At 38.4% G+C, this 19,602-nt stretch overlaps 1 protein-coding gene across 1 annotated transcript in view; it reads right to left on the bottom strand.

Annotated features, from left to right (window-relative positions):
- Window positions 1-19,602, bottom strand: part of VWDE (von Willebrand factor D and EGF domains) — a 120,834-nt gene that overhangs the window by 38,146 nt on the left and 63,086 nt on the right. The window contains exons 14-19 of the mRNA XM_075828769.1: window positions 16,585-16,689; window positions 14,051-14,165; window positions 12,621-12,871; window positions 2,700-2,919; window positions 1,202-1,336; window positions 283-411 (exon numbers count right to left, since the gene is read on the bottom strand). Of these exons, the coding sequence (XP_075684884.1) occupies window positions 283-411; window positions 1,202-1,336; window positions 2,700-2,919; window positions 12,621-12,871; window positions 14,051-14,165; window positions 16,585-16,689 (955 nt within the window). The remainder of the gene's footprint in view (window positions 1-282; window positions 412-1,201; window positions 1,337-2,699; window positions 2,920-12,620; window positions 12,872-14,050; window positions 14,166-16,584; window positions 16,690-19,602) is intronic.

The raw sequence follows: 19,602 nt of genomic DNA on the forward strand, positions 1-19,602 counted from the left end.
AATCAGACAACGCATAAGGTTTGTTTGTAGTCTGTAAGCATGGAGACACACATGTTTGTAGAAGAGCTGTATACCTAAAACGATAGGAGATTTAAAAAAACACTATTTGCAAAATACTTAATATTTTAATTTCAGATGCATTGGAGCAAAAACAGAATAGCTGCAATAGTCTACACACCTTTTAATTCATGTACTTTTTAGTCTTTATATGACCTTGTTCCTAGATTTTCATGCCATATAAGTCTCCGCCCAGCACATACATGACCCATTTGAGTTACTCACCGTTTAGATATGATTGGGATTTAATAATTCCATCTTCATGTTGACTTTTGCTTCCTCCGCTGGTATTGTGTATATTATAAATCACTGGCATCTCAGTTGTAGGGGCTTGAGTAGTCAGAAATATTTGCACTGTATGATAACAGAGAACAATTGTACGCAGGTTACTTTCCTGTATTTGCGTATCGTGACTTTGGTTGTTTTTAATTTAAAGATTCAAATCAAATTTTGATCTGAATATAATTTTTCCCCAAGATTTCTGCTTGATGTCAGTGAATGGAAACATTAAAGGGGTTGTCTGGGTTCGGGGCTGTTTTTTTTTATACTGATGACCTATCCACAGGGGTGGATAGGTCCTCAGTATGTTCGGTACAGCATCCGACACAGCTGATCGGTATGGGTCCGACACCCGCATCAATCAGCTGTGCCGGCTGCCTCCTGGTGCCAGAAACTATGCAGTGGTCGGTGCCGGAAGCAGACGGCTCTGTACACAGTATAGCAGCCATGCTGCAGAACTGTAGCTCTGCACCTGTTCAAGTAAATAGAGGAAGAGCTGCAGTAACCCAGCACGGCCGCTATACAGTGTACAGAGCCTTCTGCTTCCGGCACCGACCACTGCGTAGCTTCCGGCGCCCGGAGGCAGCCTTAACAGCTGATCGGTGTGGGATCCAGGTGGCTGATAACTGGTCCTGAAAATGTCCCACGTATGTGAGGCTCGCTATAGTGTATCCGTGGGTCATAAGCCAGACGTTTTCTATTCACTGACAGCAAGTAGAGATCCGGAATATGGTAAGGAATTGATACACAAAATATATTAGAAAGTTGCAGAACCTTTCATTAGAAGGACTAGGTCACATTTACATAACACTGAAAGAAAAGAAAATGAAAATGCTGGCTGATAGCGGAGGTATTATTTAATTACCACATTTTCTTCCGTCTCCTTCATAACCGTCTGGACAGGAAGCGCAGGTGTATGAGCCGAATGTATTTGTGCAGGTTACACCAGAGTAACAAGCTGCAGACAGACACTCATCCAGATCCTCCTCACAGGCTTTACCTAAAGACAAACAAATGATTGTGATTTCTATTTTCCTCAAAGTCGTAATGGTAATTATTCATGAGCCGACCCTAAAAATGGGGTTGTCCACTTTGGACAAGACCATTTTGTAAGAAGGGTCCTCCAACAATCAGCAGATCAGACAGCGTCCCGCTGCTATAACCTCAGTGATGAGATATATTCTACGGAAGAACTTGGAAGTAAGTGTTTAAATTGCCTGCAGCGCCACCACAGGTGAAATGCACCATTACAAATTTCTCATTGAAATCAATGGGTTGTCTGTGTAATACATGGATGTGCTGGGTCCTCCAAAAAGAGAGATGGTTTTTGTAGCCACTGTGCATAATAGATGAGAATCCTGAATGTGGGACCCTCCTCTAATAACTTAGTAGGTTGTTTAAAAACTAATTTTCTAAACTGGACAAACCTTTTAATGGCCTATGTCCCAATGGTGAAAAATATCGAAATGCTGATCAGATTGGAAGCAAATGCTCCCATTTGTGGTCAGAAATTAACACTTTGAGGATGAGAGCTCAAAATTGCATAGAATGTAGCTATCTGACATCTAGCATGGTCACACATATTAGTTTTCATAAGGCTGCTTTTCCTGTCACCCAGTCACCCAAAGAATCGTCCCCCTCCCTCTCTCAGTTCTTCCTTGCAATAAATCACAGTGAGAGTGCCCTCCACCATCCTTCTCACTGTACAGAGACATGTTCTTTTTCTGATGATTATATAACTTGTTTTGGTATCACTGACCAAATGTTTATTTGTCCATCAGAGATGTGCCTGATGAGCCAGAACCTTGATCGCCATTGTTGACCCATAAGGTTTAAGAGTTATGTTTGAACAACTTGACAAATAAAGAATGCTGGGAAGTGTCATTAAATGACATAATGAGGTAGGAAGTAGCTAACTTTTCCACATACTTTGGTTTCTATAGATGTCAGTAGAGTCATTGATAACCCATAAGGTTAAGAGTTATGTTTAAACAACTTGACAAATAAGGAATGCTGGGAAGTGTAATTACATGATGACATAATGAGGGAGCAAGTAGCTAACTTCTCCACCTACTTTGGTTTCTTTAGAAGTCAATAGAGTTGGTAGCCTGGGATATTACAGACCTCAAAGAGTTTATGGTCATATCTTTGGAAATACAATTTAATGGCTATCATAGAACAGCACAGTGAGGGTACACCAGAGAGATAAAGCATAGTAATGAGAATGATCTTCAGGTCATTCTCACTATTGTGTTATAGTGAATTGCGAGTTGTGAAATGTTGGAAAGTGTTTCTTCTATATCTTATAATGTTTTTTTGTGGATACTATGATGCTGTTTTGGTAGCTACTCTGCACTCTCTACCTTTCAGGCCAGCAGGGCATTCGCAGTGATAGCCGTTAACCTGGTCCACACATCGTCCTGCACGGCACGGGATAGACTGGCAATCATCAATGTCCGTTTGACAGCTGTCACCTTCAAATCCTGGTGCACAAACACAGAGATATTCCCCTTTCCCTGGTGGAAAATTAACGTTTGCCATACACGATCCACCATTCAAGCATCCACAGGCTTTAACAGTTACCTAGAAATAATAATATTAAAAGTTAAAGTTTCTCTACAGCAGAACTATAGGCAAAATCAACTACAATATTGTATAAACTTAATTACATTTTAATATAAATAGTGAATAATAGGAGCACAGAAATGCCAGTCTTGTTACTCTGGAGGAACCTGTAAAGGATCTGCCAGGCACAGCTTCTGTGTCAACGCCCATAGGTAATCAGTCTGCAACTGCTTCTATGTCTCTGAGACTGACTCCATCTTCCACCACTCAGGATGGCAGGCTTAGGAGTGGGAGAGCCTATCACAGCCTGGCCAGACGGAGCTAGCTCCCGCCCTCTGTCTATTTATACCTGCCTTTCCTGTTCCTCCTTGCTTGTGATTCTTCTCGTTTGGTTTCCTGGCCCTGCTGCAGCTTCTGAACTATTTGACCCTGCTTCATACTGACCCTGGCTTGTTGACTACTCTCCTGCTCTGCGTTTGGTACCTTGTACACTCCTGGCTTGACTCGGCTTGTTCACTACTCTCCTGCTCTGCGTTTGGCACCTCGTACCCTCCTGGTTTGACTCGGCTCGTTCACCACTCTTGTTGCTCACGGTGTTGCCGTGGGCAACTGCCCCATTTCCCTTAGCTTTGTGTACCCTTGTCTGTTTGTCTGTCGTGCACTTACTGAGCGTAGGGACCGTCGCCCAGTTGTACCCGTCGCCTAGGGCAGGTCGTTGCAAGTAGTCAGGGACTGAGTGGCGGGTAGATTAGGGCTCACTTGTCTGTTTCCCTACCCCCATCATTACAGAACCTTTCTCCTGTGGCATATGAAGCCAGTCGTAATAAAATCGCTCGGGTTCTTGTTATGAAAGTTACAGTTCACAAAAGTGGTCATCGCTTGCTGACTGTCGTTAGATGTCATGACAAACTAAGAAGATGTGGAACTACATTACCCGTGCTAATATTAAGATCCCACAAGAAAAAAGATGCAAATACTACAGAACTGGACACTATAGACAAAAATATAACTCCAATGAGGCCTTGTTTAAACGGGGGAAAATTAATGCTGATTTCGATGCCTTATATTTTTGCGTGTGAATTTCACTTTTTAGTGGAAGAAAATGACACAGTTTATAAGGCATATTCTGCACAAAAATAGGGTTAAGTAGCAAAATGCAATTTAGTACCAAAGAATAGGGCTAATTTGCATGCAGAAAAATGGCAGTTCAGCCTTGAATTTCTGGCGCAAAATTTCAGCCAAATCCATGTAGGATTTTTGGCCTAAACTTCTGCCTTATGTACAAGAATATAAAAAATAGAATACTATAATACTGTCCCCTATGTACAAGAATATAACTACTATAATACTGCTCCTATATACAAGAATATAACTACTATAATACTGCCCCTATATACAAGAATATAACTAATATAATACTGCCCCCTATGTACAAAAATATATCTACTATAATACTGCCCCCTATATACAAGAATATAACTACTATAATACTGCCCCCTATGTACAAAAATATATCTACTATAATACTTCCCCCTATATACAAGAATATAACTACTATAACACTGCTCTTATGTACAAGAATATAACTACTATAATACTGCCCCCTATATACAAGAATATAACTACTATAATACTGCTCCTATATACAAGAATATAACTACTATAATACTGCCCCTATATACAAGAATATAACTACTATAATACTGCTCCTATATACAAGAATATAACTACTATAATACTACCTCCTATATACAAGAATATAACTACTATAACACTGCCCCCTATATACAAGAATATAACTACTATAATACTGCTCCTATATACAAGAATATAACTACTATAATACTGCCCCTATATGCAAGAATATAACTACTATAATACTGTCTCCTATATACAAGAATATAACTACTATAATACTGCTCCTATATACAAGAATATAACTACTATAATACTGCCCCCTATATACAAGAATATAACTACTATAATACTGCTCCTATATACAAGAATATAACTACTATAATACTGCCCCCTATATACAAGAATATAACTACTATAATACTGCTCCTATATACAAGAATATAACTACTGTAATACTGCTCCTATATACAAGAATATAACCACTATAATACTGCTCCTATATACAAGAATATAACTACTATAATACTGCCCCTATATGCAAGAATATAACTACTATAATACTGTCTCCTATATACAAGAATATAACTACTATAATACTGCTCCTATATACAAGAATATAACTACTATAATACTGCCCCCTATATACAAGAATATAACAACTATAATACTGCTCCTATATACAAGAATATAACTACTATAATACTGCTCTTATGTACAAGAATATAACTACTATAATACTGCCCCTATATACAAGAATATAACTACTATAATACTGCCCCCTATATACAAGAATATAACTACTATAATACTGCCCCCTATATACAAGAATATAACTACTATAATACTCCTCCTATGTACAAGAATATAACTACTATAATTATCTTTTTATTTGAAAACTTGCAACAAAATATTACAATACCTTTGCAATACACTCATAACAGATAAAGAAAATAAACATTTGTCTCTTGATAACATCACAATCATTAAACAAACCATAATATATGAATATTGCTCCAGTATAGATTGTTTCAACTATTTTTCATGATATTATTCTAGACAGTATTACAGGAGAGTTCTTCTTTATTGGTGACCGGGCAGCATCGCGCACACCACAGAGGGTACACGGTCACCACATTTATGACATATAGTGAACCTCTATGATATAAACGGAGTTCGGGGTAGAAGTCTCCATACAGCAGCTGAGAGTTTCACTGTCCCACTAGATGTGGTGACTGCAGGGACACAGCAAGGACATTACTCTGTAGATAAGTCTCTTGTATAAAGATGACATTGGTTTTGTCGTCAGACAGATGCTGGAATATCGCCCGCCGCCTGCTCCTATTCTTCACACTGTTAACATTGATGGAGGTGATTTTCAGCCTCATCCTGGTTACATGTCTTTTCTACTTTTTTTCCTTCTTCCACTGCTATGTCCTATAACACCCCATCTTTTGGTGGACATTGGGGGGTCAGCGTCTTCATCCTGAGGTTTGTTGTCTGGGATGTGTGAGTAGACTTGCTCCATCTCTGCTTCTTCTTCCTGTTCATCTTCCCCCAGCGCATAGTAACGTCCCCCAGTTATCGCCAGCACTGGAGAATCCGTTGATTTCTTTGCAGCAGTGATTTTTTTCCTAGAAGAATCATCTGTTTTACTTCTCCTTTTAACCGTCTGAAATCCCTCCTCATCGATACTGGTTGCTGCGGCTGGATCAGCTGGTTTTTTACTGGTCGCTGCGGCTGGATCAGCTGGTTTTTTACTGGTCGCTGCGGCTGGATCAGCTGGTTCCTTACTGTTCGCTGCGGCTGGATCAGCTGGTTCCTTACTGGTAGCTGCGGCTGGATCAGCTGGTTCCTTACTGGTAGCTGCGGCTGGATCAGCTGGTTTTTTACTGGTCGCTGCGGCTAGATCAGCTGGTTTTTTACTGGTCGCTGCGGCTGGATCAGCTGGTTTTTTACTGGTCGCTGCGGCTGGATCAGCTGGTTCCTTACTGGTCACTGCGGCTGGATCAGCTTATTCTGTACTGGTGTTGGGCAGATGTTTAGATGTTTTGGTGACAGAGTGACTGGATATTTTACTTTTAGCATGACCTCTATTTTCAGTGGCTGGTGACACTTGTGCAGCATCCACAGATGGGACATTCGTCTCTGGAGCAGGGTCTCTGGTACTTCGGCTCACATCATCGCTGGGACTTCCAGGTTCTGGGGTCATATCTACACATATGGAGACATCCTCCTGGTCTTCCTCCATGGCTTCTTTAAAGGTCTCCTCCTTATTATGTTCTGCATGTGGACACTCCCGGAATGTATGTCCAGCTCCTAAGCATAGGTTACAGATGACAGGTCCTGTACAATCATCTTTCACATGCCCAAACTGACCACATAGTGAGCACTTAATACGGGAACAGTTGAATGCCAGGTGTCTGCCCCCACATCTATGGCACAGTCGCGGTTGACCAGGGTAGTAACATATGCCTCTCTCTGAGCCCAGGTAGAAGGAGTGCGGCAGATGTCTGGTCACTCCATTCTCCTGAACCAGCTGGATCTTGACAGAATATCCTCCATTCCAGATCTCCTCCTCATCATAGATCTTTGTTGGCAGTCTCTTCACCTCACAATATCTGCTCAACCAGTGCTTCAAATCTGCCAGAGCCACCACCTCAGACTGGAACAGGATGGTGGCGGTGACTACCTGGGGTTTTGTCAGCTGGATGACAAGTAGATGCTCCCACATCGCGTGCTCCTTTGTATCGTTATAAATACTCCAGAATAAGTCTAGACTATATTGCAGCTTGAAACTGGTGTCATAATTCCTGCTGGAGGGAACGTGGATCAGAGCGAACACCTCAGAAGCTTTAAACTTCATAAACTCCTTCAACAAAACTTTCCCAATGTGGAGTCTGGAGGGGAGGTTTTCCTCTGGTCCTGAGTACCTGATCCTGACCGCGTTCCTCCTCTGAGGTGTGGGGTTAGTCGGTCTTGTGACGCTGGAGAACAGTCTCCTGTACTGAGGTCTGTCAGCAGGTGGGTCAGGACTGGACCTCTCCTGAGTTGATTGTACTGCAGATCCTCCTGTGTCTGCTCCTGATCGCTGTGTAACCTGCACTCCATTCACTGACACTGCGGACGGCTGAACCTCCAGAACAGGGTCTGCAATGTCCGCCTCAGCCTGTGCCGCTGGTTCATCAGATATCAGACTGTCAATCACCACGCTGAGCGAAGTCTCACTTACAATGTCTGTATATGCGGCACTTTCTTGCTCACTCCCAGGAGTGCCACTCGCATTCACTTCATCAGTACTGCACATAGAGTCTACTGCAGTTAACCCCTCGTCAGCTGGCACACATTTCTCTGCAGCTTTAGCAGCATTTTTGTTGACTGATTGCACAGACCCCACACATGATGAGAGATGTGATCCTACAGCCACTGCACACTCATATCTTCCAGGATTTCCCTGCTCCACAATATTATACACAGTCTTATAGTCAGTGTCTTTTTTTGCAATGATATTTTTTCTCTTCACAGTTTGGGCTCTGGTCTCCCTTTTGTTCTCAATTGCCCGGTTCTTTATTTTGGGTACTGTGCATGATTCTTTCTGCAATCTCTCCTTCAATATAACCAGCTCACGTGTGCAAACATCCAGACACTCACATTTCATCAGCTTTGCCTTTGGATCAGTCTCTTGGTTAATTTCAGTTCTCAATTTGCGAACTTGCATTTCCATTTTAAAGATGTTTTTCTTTGTCATTTTTGTGCACAATTCACCAACATCATGAGATTCAGTTGACTCACCAGCCACCATTTCCAGATCTTCACCTCCACCATCTCCATGCTGCAGGTCAAACTCCAGACTCTGGGCTTTCCCAGGATCATCAGCCCAGGACCCCACCCCTCCACCTGGGTCAGAAGCCATGCATAGTCCGAACAGGGAGCTCACAAGCACACGTCTATCCTCTCCTATGGACAAGAATATAACTACTATAATACTGCCCCCTATATACAAGAATATAACTACTATAATACTGCCTCCTATATACAACAATATAACTACTATAATACTACCTCCTATATACAAGAATATAGATACTATAATACTGCCCCTATATAAAAGAATATAACTACTATAATACTCCTCCCTATATACAAGAATATAACTACTATAATACTGCACCCTATATACAAGAATATAACTACTATAATACTGCCCCCTATATACAGGAATATAACTACTATAATACTGCCTACTATATACAAGAATATAACTACTATAATACTCCTCCCTATATACAAGAATATAACTACTATAATACTGCCCCTATATACAAGAATATAACTACTATAATACTACCCCTATATACAAGAATATAACTATTATAATACTGCCTCCTATATACAAGATTATAACAACTATAATACTGCCCACTATATACAAGAATATAACAACTATAATACTGCCCACTATATACAAGAATATAACTACTATAATAATGCCTCCTTTATACAAGAATATAACTACTATAATACTGCCCCTATATACAAGAATATAACTACTATAATACTGCTCCTATATACAAGAATATAACTATTATAATACTGCCTCCTATATACAAGATTATAACAACTATAATACTGCCCACTATATACAAGAATATAACAACTATAATACTGCCCACTATATACAAGAATATAACTACTATAATAATGCCTCCTTTATACAAGAATATAACTACTATAATACTGCCCCTATATACAAGAATATAACTACTATAATACTGCTCCTATATACAAGAATATAACTATTATAATACTGCCCCTATATACAAGAATATAACTACTATAATACTGCCCCTATATACAAGAATATAACTACTATAATAATTCCCCCTATATACAAGAATATAACTACTATAATACTGCTCCTATATTCAAGAACATAACTACTATAATACTGCCCCTATATACAAGAATATAACTACTATAATACTGCTCCTATATACAAGAATATAACTACTATAATACTGCCCCCTATATACAAGAATATAACTACTATAATACTGCCCCCTATATACAAGAATATAACTACTATAATACTTCTCCTATATACAAGAATATAACTACTATAATACTGCCTCCTATTTACAAGAATATAACTACCATAATACTGCTCCCTATATACAAGAATATAACTACTATAATACTGCCCCCTATGTACAAGAATATAACTACCATAATACTGCTCCCTATATACAAGAATATAACTACTATAATACTGCCCCCTATATACAAGAATATAACTACTATAATACTGCCCCCTATGTACAAGAATATAACTACTATAATACTGCCCCTATATACAAGAATATAACTACTATAATACTGCCCCAATATACAAGAATATAACTACTATAATACTGCCCCTATATACAAGAATATAACTACTATAATACTGCCCCCTATATACAAGAATATAACTACTATAATACTGCTCCTATATACAAGAATATAACTACTGTAATACTGCTCCTATATACAAGAATATAACTACTATAATACTGCTCCTATATACAAGAATATAACTACTATAATACTGCCCCTATATGCAAGAATATAACTACTATAATACTGTCTCCTATATACAAGAATATAACTACTATAATACTGCTCCTATATACAAGAATATAACTACTATAATACTGCCCCCTATATACAAGAATATAACTACTATAATACTGCTCCTATATACAAGAATATAACTACTATAATACTGCTCTTATGTACAAGAATATAACTACTATAATACTGCCCCTATATACAAGAATATAACTACTATAATACTGCCCCCTATATACAAGAATATAACTACTATAATACTGCCCCCTATATACAAGAATATAACTACTATAATACTCCTCCTATGTACAAGAATATAACTACTATAATACTGCCCCCTATATACAAGAATATAACTACTATAATACTGCCTCCTATATACAACAATATAACTACTATAATACTACCTCCTATATACAAGAATATAGATACTATAATACTGCCCCCTATATACAGGAATATAACTACTATAATACTGCCTCCTATATACAAGAATATAACTACTATAATACTCCTCCCTATATACAAGAATATAACTACTATAATACTGCCACTGTATACAAGAATATAACTACTATAATACTACCCCTATATACAAGAATATAACTACTATAATACTGCCTCCTATATACAAGATTATAACAACTATAATATTGCCCACTATATACAAGAATATAACAACTATAATACTGCCCACTATATACAAGAATATAACTACTATAATACTGCCCACTATATACAAGCATATAACTACTATAATAATGCCTCCTATATACAAGAATATAACTACTATAATACTGCCCCTATATACAAGAATATAACTACTATAATACTGCTCCTATACACAAGAATATAACTATTATAATACTGCCCCTATATACAAGAATATAACTACTATAATACTGCCCCTATATACAAGAATATAACTACTATAATGCTGCCTCCTATATACAAGAATATAACTACTAGAATACTGCTCCTATATTCAAGAATATAACTACTACAATACTGCTCCTATATACAAGAATATAACTACTATAATACTGCCCCCTATATACAAGAATATAACTACTATAATACTGCACCTATATACAAGAATATAACTACTATAATACTGCCCCTATATACAAGAATATAACTACTATAATAATGCCCCCTATATACAAGAATATAACTACTATAATACTGCTCCTATATTCAAGAACATAACTACTATAATACTGCCCCTATATACAAGAATATAACTACTATAATACTGCTCCTATATACAAGAATATAACTACTATAATACTGCCCCCTATGTACAAGAATATAACTACTATAATACTGCCCCCTATATACAAGAATATAACTACTATAATACTGCTCCTATATACAAGAATATAACTACTATAATACTGCTCCTATATACAAGAATATAACTACTATAATACTGCTCCTATATACAAGAATATAACTACTATAATACTGCACCATATATACAAGAATATAACTACTATAATACTGCTCCTATATACAAGAATATAACTACTATAATATACAAGTATATAACAACTATAATACTGCCTCCTATATACAAGACTATAATACTGCCACTACTGTATATACAAGAATAAAACGACTATAATACTGCCCCCTATATGTAAGAATACTGATTTGACAAGGTAGGAGATTGTTTTTCTATCTGACTTGCTTTACTCCAGGTCACATAGGTTAAGATAATAAACTCTGTTATGTATGAAGTCATTGATGATGTGGATAATAGTAGACACCAGTTATAACTTTGTGCTTTTATTTCCTGTGATTTGAGGGGTAGGTAAGTGCGCTCTCATCTGAAGTATCTGAGACTTTGATGTTCGGGAGATGTGTGTTTAGACTTCCTGAGATCACCACCTTGGGATTTTCAAAGAGATTTTATTCCTGATTATGTGACATCTCCGCAGATAGGAGACACTTCAGATTCTAGATTTTCTGAATGAAAAAATATAAATCTATAATAAGACACTACCCTCAGCCGTCCTCCATCTTTTCCTATAAATCTTTATATATGGATTGCCTTGGATTTTTCCAGAGACTCTTAAATTATTAACAATCATCTTGTGACTCCAAGACTATATATATTTTTTTTCGTTTTATTACTTTTAAAAAATCAAAACAATTAAAAAAAAAAAAAAAAAAAAAGGTTTTGCGCCACCATATTCTAAAACCCATTTCTCCTCTTTGATCGCTTGTACAATACACTGCAATACTTGTGTTTGTGGTGTATTGTCTTTTTAAAGTTATCCCATTAAGCCCTGTCTCGCGACACGTGCGGGGGGGGGGGGGGGGTGATGGCATGTCAAAGGGGGGCTCCCTCTTTGATGGCTCAGATGCCGTGGTCTCATTTGGCGGCAGCACCTACTCCCCGGATCAGAGGTATCTATGCTCCCGGCTGTTACAGAAAGGTTTGAGCTGTAATATATTCAGTTACTTACCTCCACCGTTATGGTCGTCTTCGCATTACAGTCATCTAAGATGGAAAACACAATCTTCTCTGTATTCAGTGACATAACCTTCCAGATCAGTAATCCTGCTGGAGATACACTGACCCCCTCTGGACCAGACTCGAAGGTGAACAGGATTGCAGAACCTTCAGGATCTGATCCCACCAACTGGTATACAAAATTTTCACTATAAAATGTCTGCAACTTTTCGGGTAAGGAGTGGAGCTCGGGAGGCTGGTTATCTGTAAGATAAGGTCTTGGTTCATGGCATCTCACATTTTCGCAAAATTATCGAAAAATAAATAACATTTCAGATTAGCCAAAATATAGTTATAGTAAAAGCAAAACGGTAACAAAATAAGTTTGGGCCATGCCGCTCACTAGATATGCATTCATGGGTGCCATGGACCTCACTGGCATGGTAGCAGACCTAGCAGCTGCTACGTGGGGCCATTCGATGGTGACCTCCACTTCTACAGAAGTCTGACTATGAGAAATGCCGCCCACTACATATTTATATATGGATGCCATGTCAGAAGACGTAGGAGCTACTATGGGGACCAATAGGTGAGGGGACCCAATTTGACTGTTAAAGAAGCCGCAGAAGTGCCGGTCAGGAGAACAAGATGGAGGCATGGCAGTATATGGTAGAATGGAATGATGGAAAAGACTTGGAGACGGAGGAAGGGCCAACCACGATAACAACAACCTTTCTATTTTTTGAGCACGCTCACGTCTGATGGTGGTGGTTATTATGGAGTGAGGCCTCCTTACAAGATTTGTTATAGGGCCCATGTCAACCTGTTATGGCGCTGAGGGATTCTATCATCGTTCATGTATCGATGCCATTAAAAAGGACTTCTTGGTCTTTAATTCAGGACTATGATACTTTGCGGCAAAGCTCCACTCGAAATCTCCTATTAGTCTGGATTGATCTTCTAAACAGGTTAGCAGATCTCTATTACTGTTATATGGGGGGGAGCTACAACTTCTCTGGATACCACACATTGACACTACGAGATGTATCTTCCTTAGTCTGTTACCCGAAGAGTAATGGTCTTGACCTGAAGGTCCTCAGACCTGGAGATATGTAAGATAAAGTACTGACTATGGGTACAGAAGTTTTTTGAGACACCTGTCAGTTACCCCATTGAAGAATGCAAAATGGCCTCGCCCATGTTGGGTGTGCTCGGCTGTTTCTGTAACTCTTCTAGAAATGGAGAGAGCAAATGGACAGCCAACTCTCCATTCATTCTCAGCCCCCTCATCTTGACATAGGTGCGGGTCATAGAGGTTGGAACCCCACCTATCCGACATTTATGTCATCTCCTATAGGTAATATAATCTAAAAAAAAAGTCCTCAAGTTCAATAACCATCACCTTGCCAGAATATTCCACTAAGATAAAGATGAAGATCTTACTTTCTGCAATCGACCATGTTAACCTGGAGACATTTGGCTTGCAGAGTAAACATGGGCTTGTTGGGTTTGGATCTCCTTCAGCATAACAGAGTCCATCAATGTTACAAGTTTTCTCCTGAAAATAATGAAAATTGATCTTCATGAAAGATGACTGAGCTTAAGTATAATTTCCATTAATCAGCCAACCGGAGCGATCTGTCCCCACCCTGTGACATTATCAGAACAGCCAAAATTCCAGCACTCGTCAGGGAGCAGTGACTTCATCCACTCTTCTGGCCAAGTGTCTTAGGACCACATCCTTAAAGGGGATCCGTCACCTCTCATGACATGTCCATTTTAGTAAATACTTGTATTCCCCATGAAATAACAACTCTGGAACTTATTTTCTTAGAACACTGTGTTGTGCCGTTCCTCTGTTATTCCTCCTAGAAATGTATGAATAAATTGACAACTTGGTATTACCATCCACCTTGTCAAAGAGGCGTGTCCCTACACAGTCTCACCCTGTCATCCCGGATTGGACAGTGTCAGTCTGTGTAGGGACACACCCCCAACTGGTTACACCCAATTGTGAATTAATTCATACATTTCTAGGAGGAATGACAGAGGAAAAATAAAACACTGAGATGTTCCAGAATTGTTATTCTATGGGGAATTCAAGTATTTACTAAAACAGACATGTCAGGAAAGGTGACGGGTCTTTTGTAAGGGTCTGACAAAAATAAAGGTTTCTTGAAATGTATATTTACTGTAAATTAAACGTTTTTTTCTGATAAGTGGAAAAATCTATAATTTCTTTATGAAAAGTTAAGGTTGAAGGTTAAAGATCCCTTTCCTGAGACTGTGAGTCCCGCATTTTCTGAAGTCCCTGCACCACTTTGTAATTTCTAGGGTACTTAAAAAATGGGACATCCACTTAATGTCCTTAACCCCTTAATTGACCCGGCCAATTGGAGTTTTTTAATTTTTAGTTTTTTTCTCCCCGCCTTCCAAAAACTATAATTTTTTTATTTTTCCGTCGATAGAGCCATACGAGGGTTTGTTTTATGCGGGACAAGTTGTAGTTTTTCATGGCACCAATTATTGTACCGCATAATGTACTGGGAAGCTGAAACAAAATTATTTGTGGGGTGAAATGGGAAGAAATAAACAATCACGCCATTTTTTGGGGATTTCTTTTGTACGGCGTCCATCAGCCAGTAAAAACTACATATTTACCTTATTCTACAGATTTATACGATTACGGCGATACCAAATTTATATGTTATGTTTTATCACTTTTAATAAAATAAACGATTTGCTAAAAAAAGAAAAAAAATCTTTTGTGTCCCCATGTTCTGAGAGCCATAACATTTTTATTTTTCAATTAATTTAGCGGTTTGAGGGCTTCAATTTTTTTCACCAATACCATTTTGTGGTACATGCGACTTTTTTGATCACATTTTATTTCATTTTTTTTTTTACAGCATTCACCGAGCGGGTAAAACAACACTATATTGTGATAGTTTAGACTTTTACGGACGCGGCGATACCAGTTATGTTAACTTTTATTTTTTTGAACATTACTTCATGGAAAAAATGGGAAAAGGTTTTTTTTTAAACTTTTTTTTTTTTTTTTTAGAACATTATAAAAAACTTTATTTAAAAGTTTCCTTTATTAGTCCCCCTAGGGGACTTGAACCAGCGATCTTTGTATGGCTTGCATGATATACTATGTATTGCAGTATGTCGTGATACTGACAGTCTCCTTTGAAGCCCTGCCGGAGGCTGAGCTTAATAGGAGTACAAAGATGGCAGACATGGGGGCCTTCAAAAGGCTCCCAGGCTGCCATAACAACCATTGTTACCCACCGATCGTGTCGTGGGGGGTGGCGATGGCGCGTTGGATGGGGGCACCCCCCTCTGATTCTAGCAATTTAAATCCCACGGTCGCGATTGACCGCGGTATTTATAGGATCTTTGATTCCGCCTGTTGCAGTGAGGTGTTGGCTGTATAACACAGTATGGAGTGCACCCCATACTTCCCCTACTAGTATGTGACATGTCGATAAGGGGTTAAAGGGTTCTTTCCGTCTCAGAAAATGATGGCATATCCACAGGACATATCCACAGGTCTGATATCTAGGATGTATGAAATGAAAATGTTCAATTTTTGGGCCTGGAACAGAACATGCACACCCCGTATTTGTTAAAATATTGAAGTATTTCCATTGCAGGTTTGGACTATTTTCCTTTTAGTGCTTTCTGTGATAATAGAGGGGGTCTTCTGTTCAGGACCCTCATCTATTAGAGCGTTGAGCAATACTGCTCTCACTGGAGGAGCAGCACATCCATGCATTAAACAGATAGTCCATTGATTTTAATGATAACTGTGTAATACCCCACTTTTCCTGTGGTGGCGCTGCTGGGAAATATTACATTTGCTGTCACATTCGTCCAAAGATTATAGCTGATCACTCGGAGTGATCAGTTTATCATGGGGGAAATGTCTAAGAAAATGGGATTGTCCAAAGTGGACAACTGCTTTAACTTACCTTTAACGTACACAGCCCATCTGACAAGGGGTCACAGGTCTGGCAGGCTCCATCATACAACGTCATGGATTTAAAGTTACTTAGTATATCACCATCATTTGATACCTGGAGATAAGAGTGTGAAATGTAAATCACTTAATGACTCGATGAATGTAAGGGCAATTTACAGCAGAATAATAGCGACATCTTCCACGTCTTCAGACAAAACTTGCTATTTGCTCTTTTCGTTTAGCAGAGTTTTGGATTCGTCATTTATTTCATGTCAGACCATAATTTGTCCTCGTCGTATGCTTCATCTCAGCGAGACTGAGAGTAAAGTCTGGATTATAACATTGAAGGGGTTTACCCACTTTATTGAGCTATGGCACTTCTCTAGGCTATGCCAAAGTTTACTAATTGGTAAAGTGCTATACACCATGATAATGCCATACAGTGCTATATACCATGATAATGCCATACAGTGCTATATACCATGATAATGCCATACAGTGCTATACACCATGATAATGCCATACAGTGCTATATACCATGATAATGCCATACAGTGCTATATACCATGATAATCCCATACAGTGCTATATACCATGATAATGCCATACAGTGCTATATACCATGATAATGCCATACAGTGCTATATACCATGATAACGCCATACAGTGCTATACACCATGATAATGCCATACAGTGCTATATACCATGATAATGCCATACAGTGCTATACACCATAATAACACCATACAGTGCTATACACCATGATAATGCCATACAGTGCTATACACCATAATAACACCATACAGTGCTATATACCATGATAATGCCATACAGTGCTATATACCATGATAATGACATACAGTGCTATATACCATGATAATGCCATACAGTGCTATATATCATGATAATGACATACAGTGCTATACACCATAATAACACCATACAGTGCTATATACCATGATAACACAATACAGTGCTATATACCTTATACCATGATAATGCCATACAGTGCTATATACCATGATAATGCCATACAGTGCTATACACCATAATAACACCATACAGTGCTATACACCATGATAATGCCATACAGTGCTATACACCATAATAACACCATACAGTGCTATATACCATGATAATGCCATACAGTGCTATATACCATGATAATGACATACAGTGCTATATACCATGATAATGCCATACAGTGCTATATACCATGATAATGCCATACAGTGCTATACACCATGATAATGCCATACAGTGCTATATACCATGATAATGACATACAGTGCTATATACCATGATAATGCCATACAGTGCTATACACCATGATAATCCCATACAGTGCTATATACCATGATAATGCCATACAGTGCTATATACCATGATAATGCCATACAGTGCTATACACCATGATAATGCCATACAGTGCTATATACCATGATAATGACATACAGTGCTATATACCATGATAATGCCATACAGTGCTATACACCATGATAATGCCATACAGTGCTATACACCATAATAACACCATACAGTGCTACATACCATGATAATGCCATACAGTGCTATATACCATGATAACGCCATACAGTGATATACACCATGATAATGCCATACAGTGCTATACACCATGATAATGCCATACAGTGCTATATACCATGATAATGCCATACAGTGCTATATACCATGATAATGCCATACAGTGCTATATACCATGATAATGACATACAGTGCTATATACCATGATAATGACATACAGTGCTATACACCATAATAACACCATACAGTGCTATATACCATAATAACGCCATACAGTGCTATATACCATGATAATGCCATACAGTGCTATATACCATGATAATGCCATACAGTGCTATATACCATGATAATGACATACAGTGCTATATACCATGATAATGACATACAGTGCTATACACCATAATAACACCATACAGTGCTATATACCATAATAACGCCATACAGTGCTATACACCATGATAATGCCATACAGTGCTATACACCATAATAACACCATACAGTGCTATATACCATGATAATGCCATACAGTGCTATATACCATGATAATGCCATACAGTGCTATATACCATGATAATGACATACAGTGCTATATACCATGATAATGACATACAGTGCTATACACCATAATAACACCATACAGTGCTATATACCATAATAACGCCATACAGTGCTATACACCATGATAATGCCATACAGTGCTATACACCATAATAACACCATACAGTGCTATATACCATGATAATGCCATACAGTGCTATATACCATGATAATGACATACAGTGCTATATACCATGATAATGCCATACAGTGCTATATACCATGATAATGCCATACAGTGCTATACACCATGATAATGCCATACAGTGCTATATACCATGATAATGACATACAGTGCTATATACCATGATAATGCCATACAGTGCTATACACCATGATAATCCCATACAGTGCTATATACCATGATAATGCCATACAGTGCTATATACCATGATAATGCCATACAGTGCTATACACCATGATAATGCCATACAGTGCTATATACCATGATAATGACATACAGTGCTATATACCATGATAATGCCATACAGTGCTATACACCATGATAATGCCATACAGTGCTATACACCATAATAACACCATACAGTGCTACATACCATGATAATGCCATACAGTGCTATATACCATGATAACGCCATACAGTGCTATACACCATGATAATGCCATACAGTGCTATACACCATGATAATGCCATACAGTGCTATATACCATGATAATGCCATACAGTGCTATATACCATGATAATGCCATACAGTGCTATATACCATGATAATGCCATACAGTGCTATACACCATGATAATGCCATACAGTGCTATACACCATGATAACATCATACGGTGCCAAATAATCGGTGACCTAGTATAACGGCCAATGTCCCTCTCCTTTGCTCAGTGCCGCTGCCGCTCTCTCCATTTTTACTACAC

Source organism: Rhinoderma darwinii, chromosome 5 (assembly GCF_050947455.1).
Source record: "Rhinoderma darwinii isolate aRhiDar2 chromosome 5, aRhiDar2.hap1, whole genome shotgun sequence".
Taxonomy (NCBI): Eukaryota; Metazoa; Chordata; class Amphibia; order Anura; family Rhinodermatidae; genus Rhinoderma; species Rhinoderma darwinii.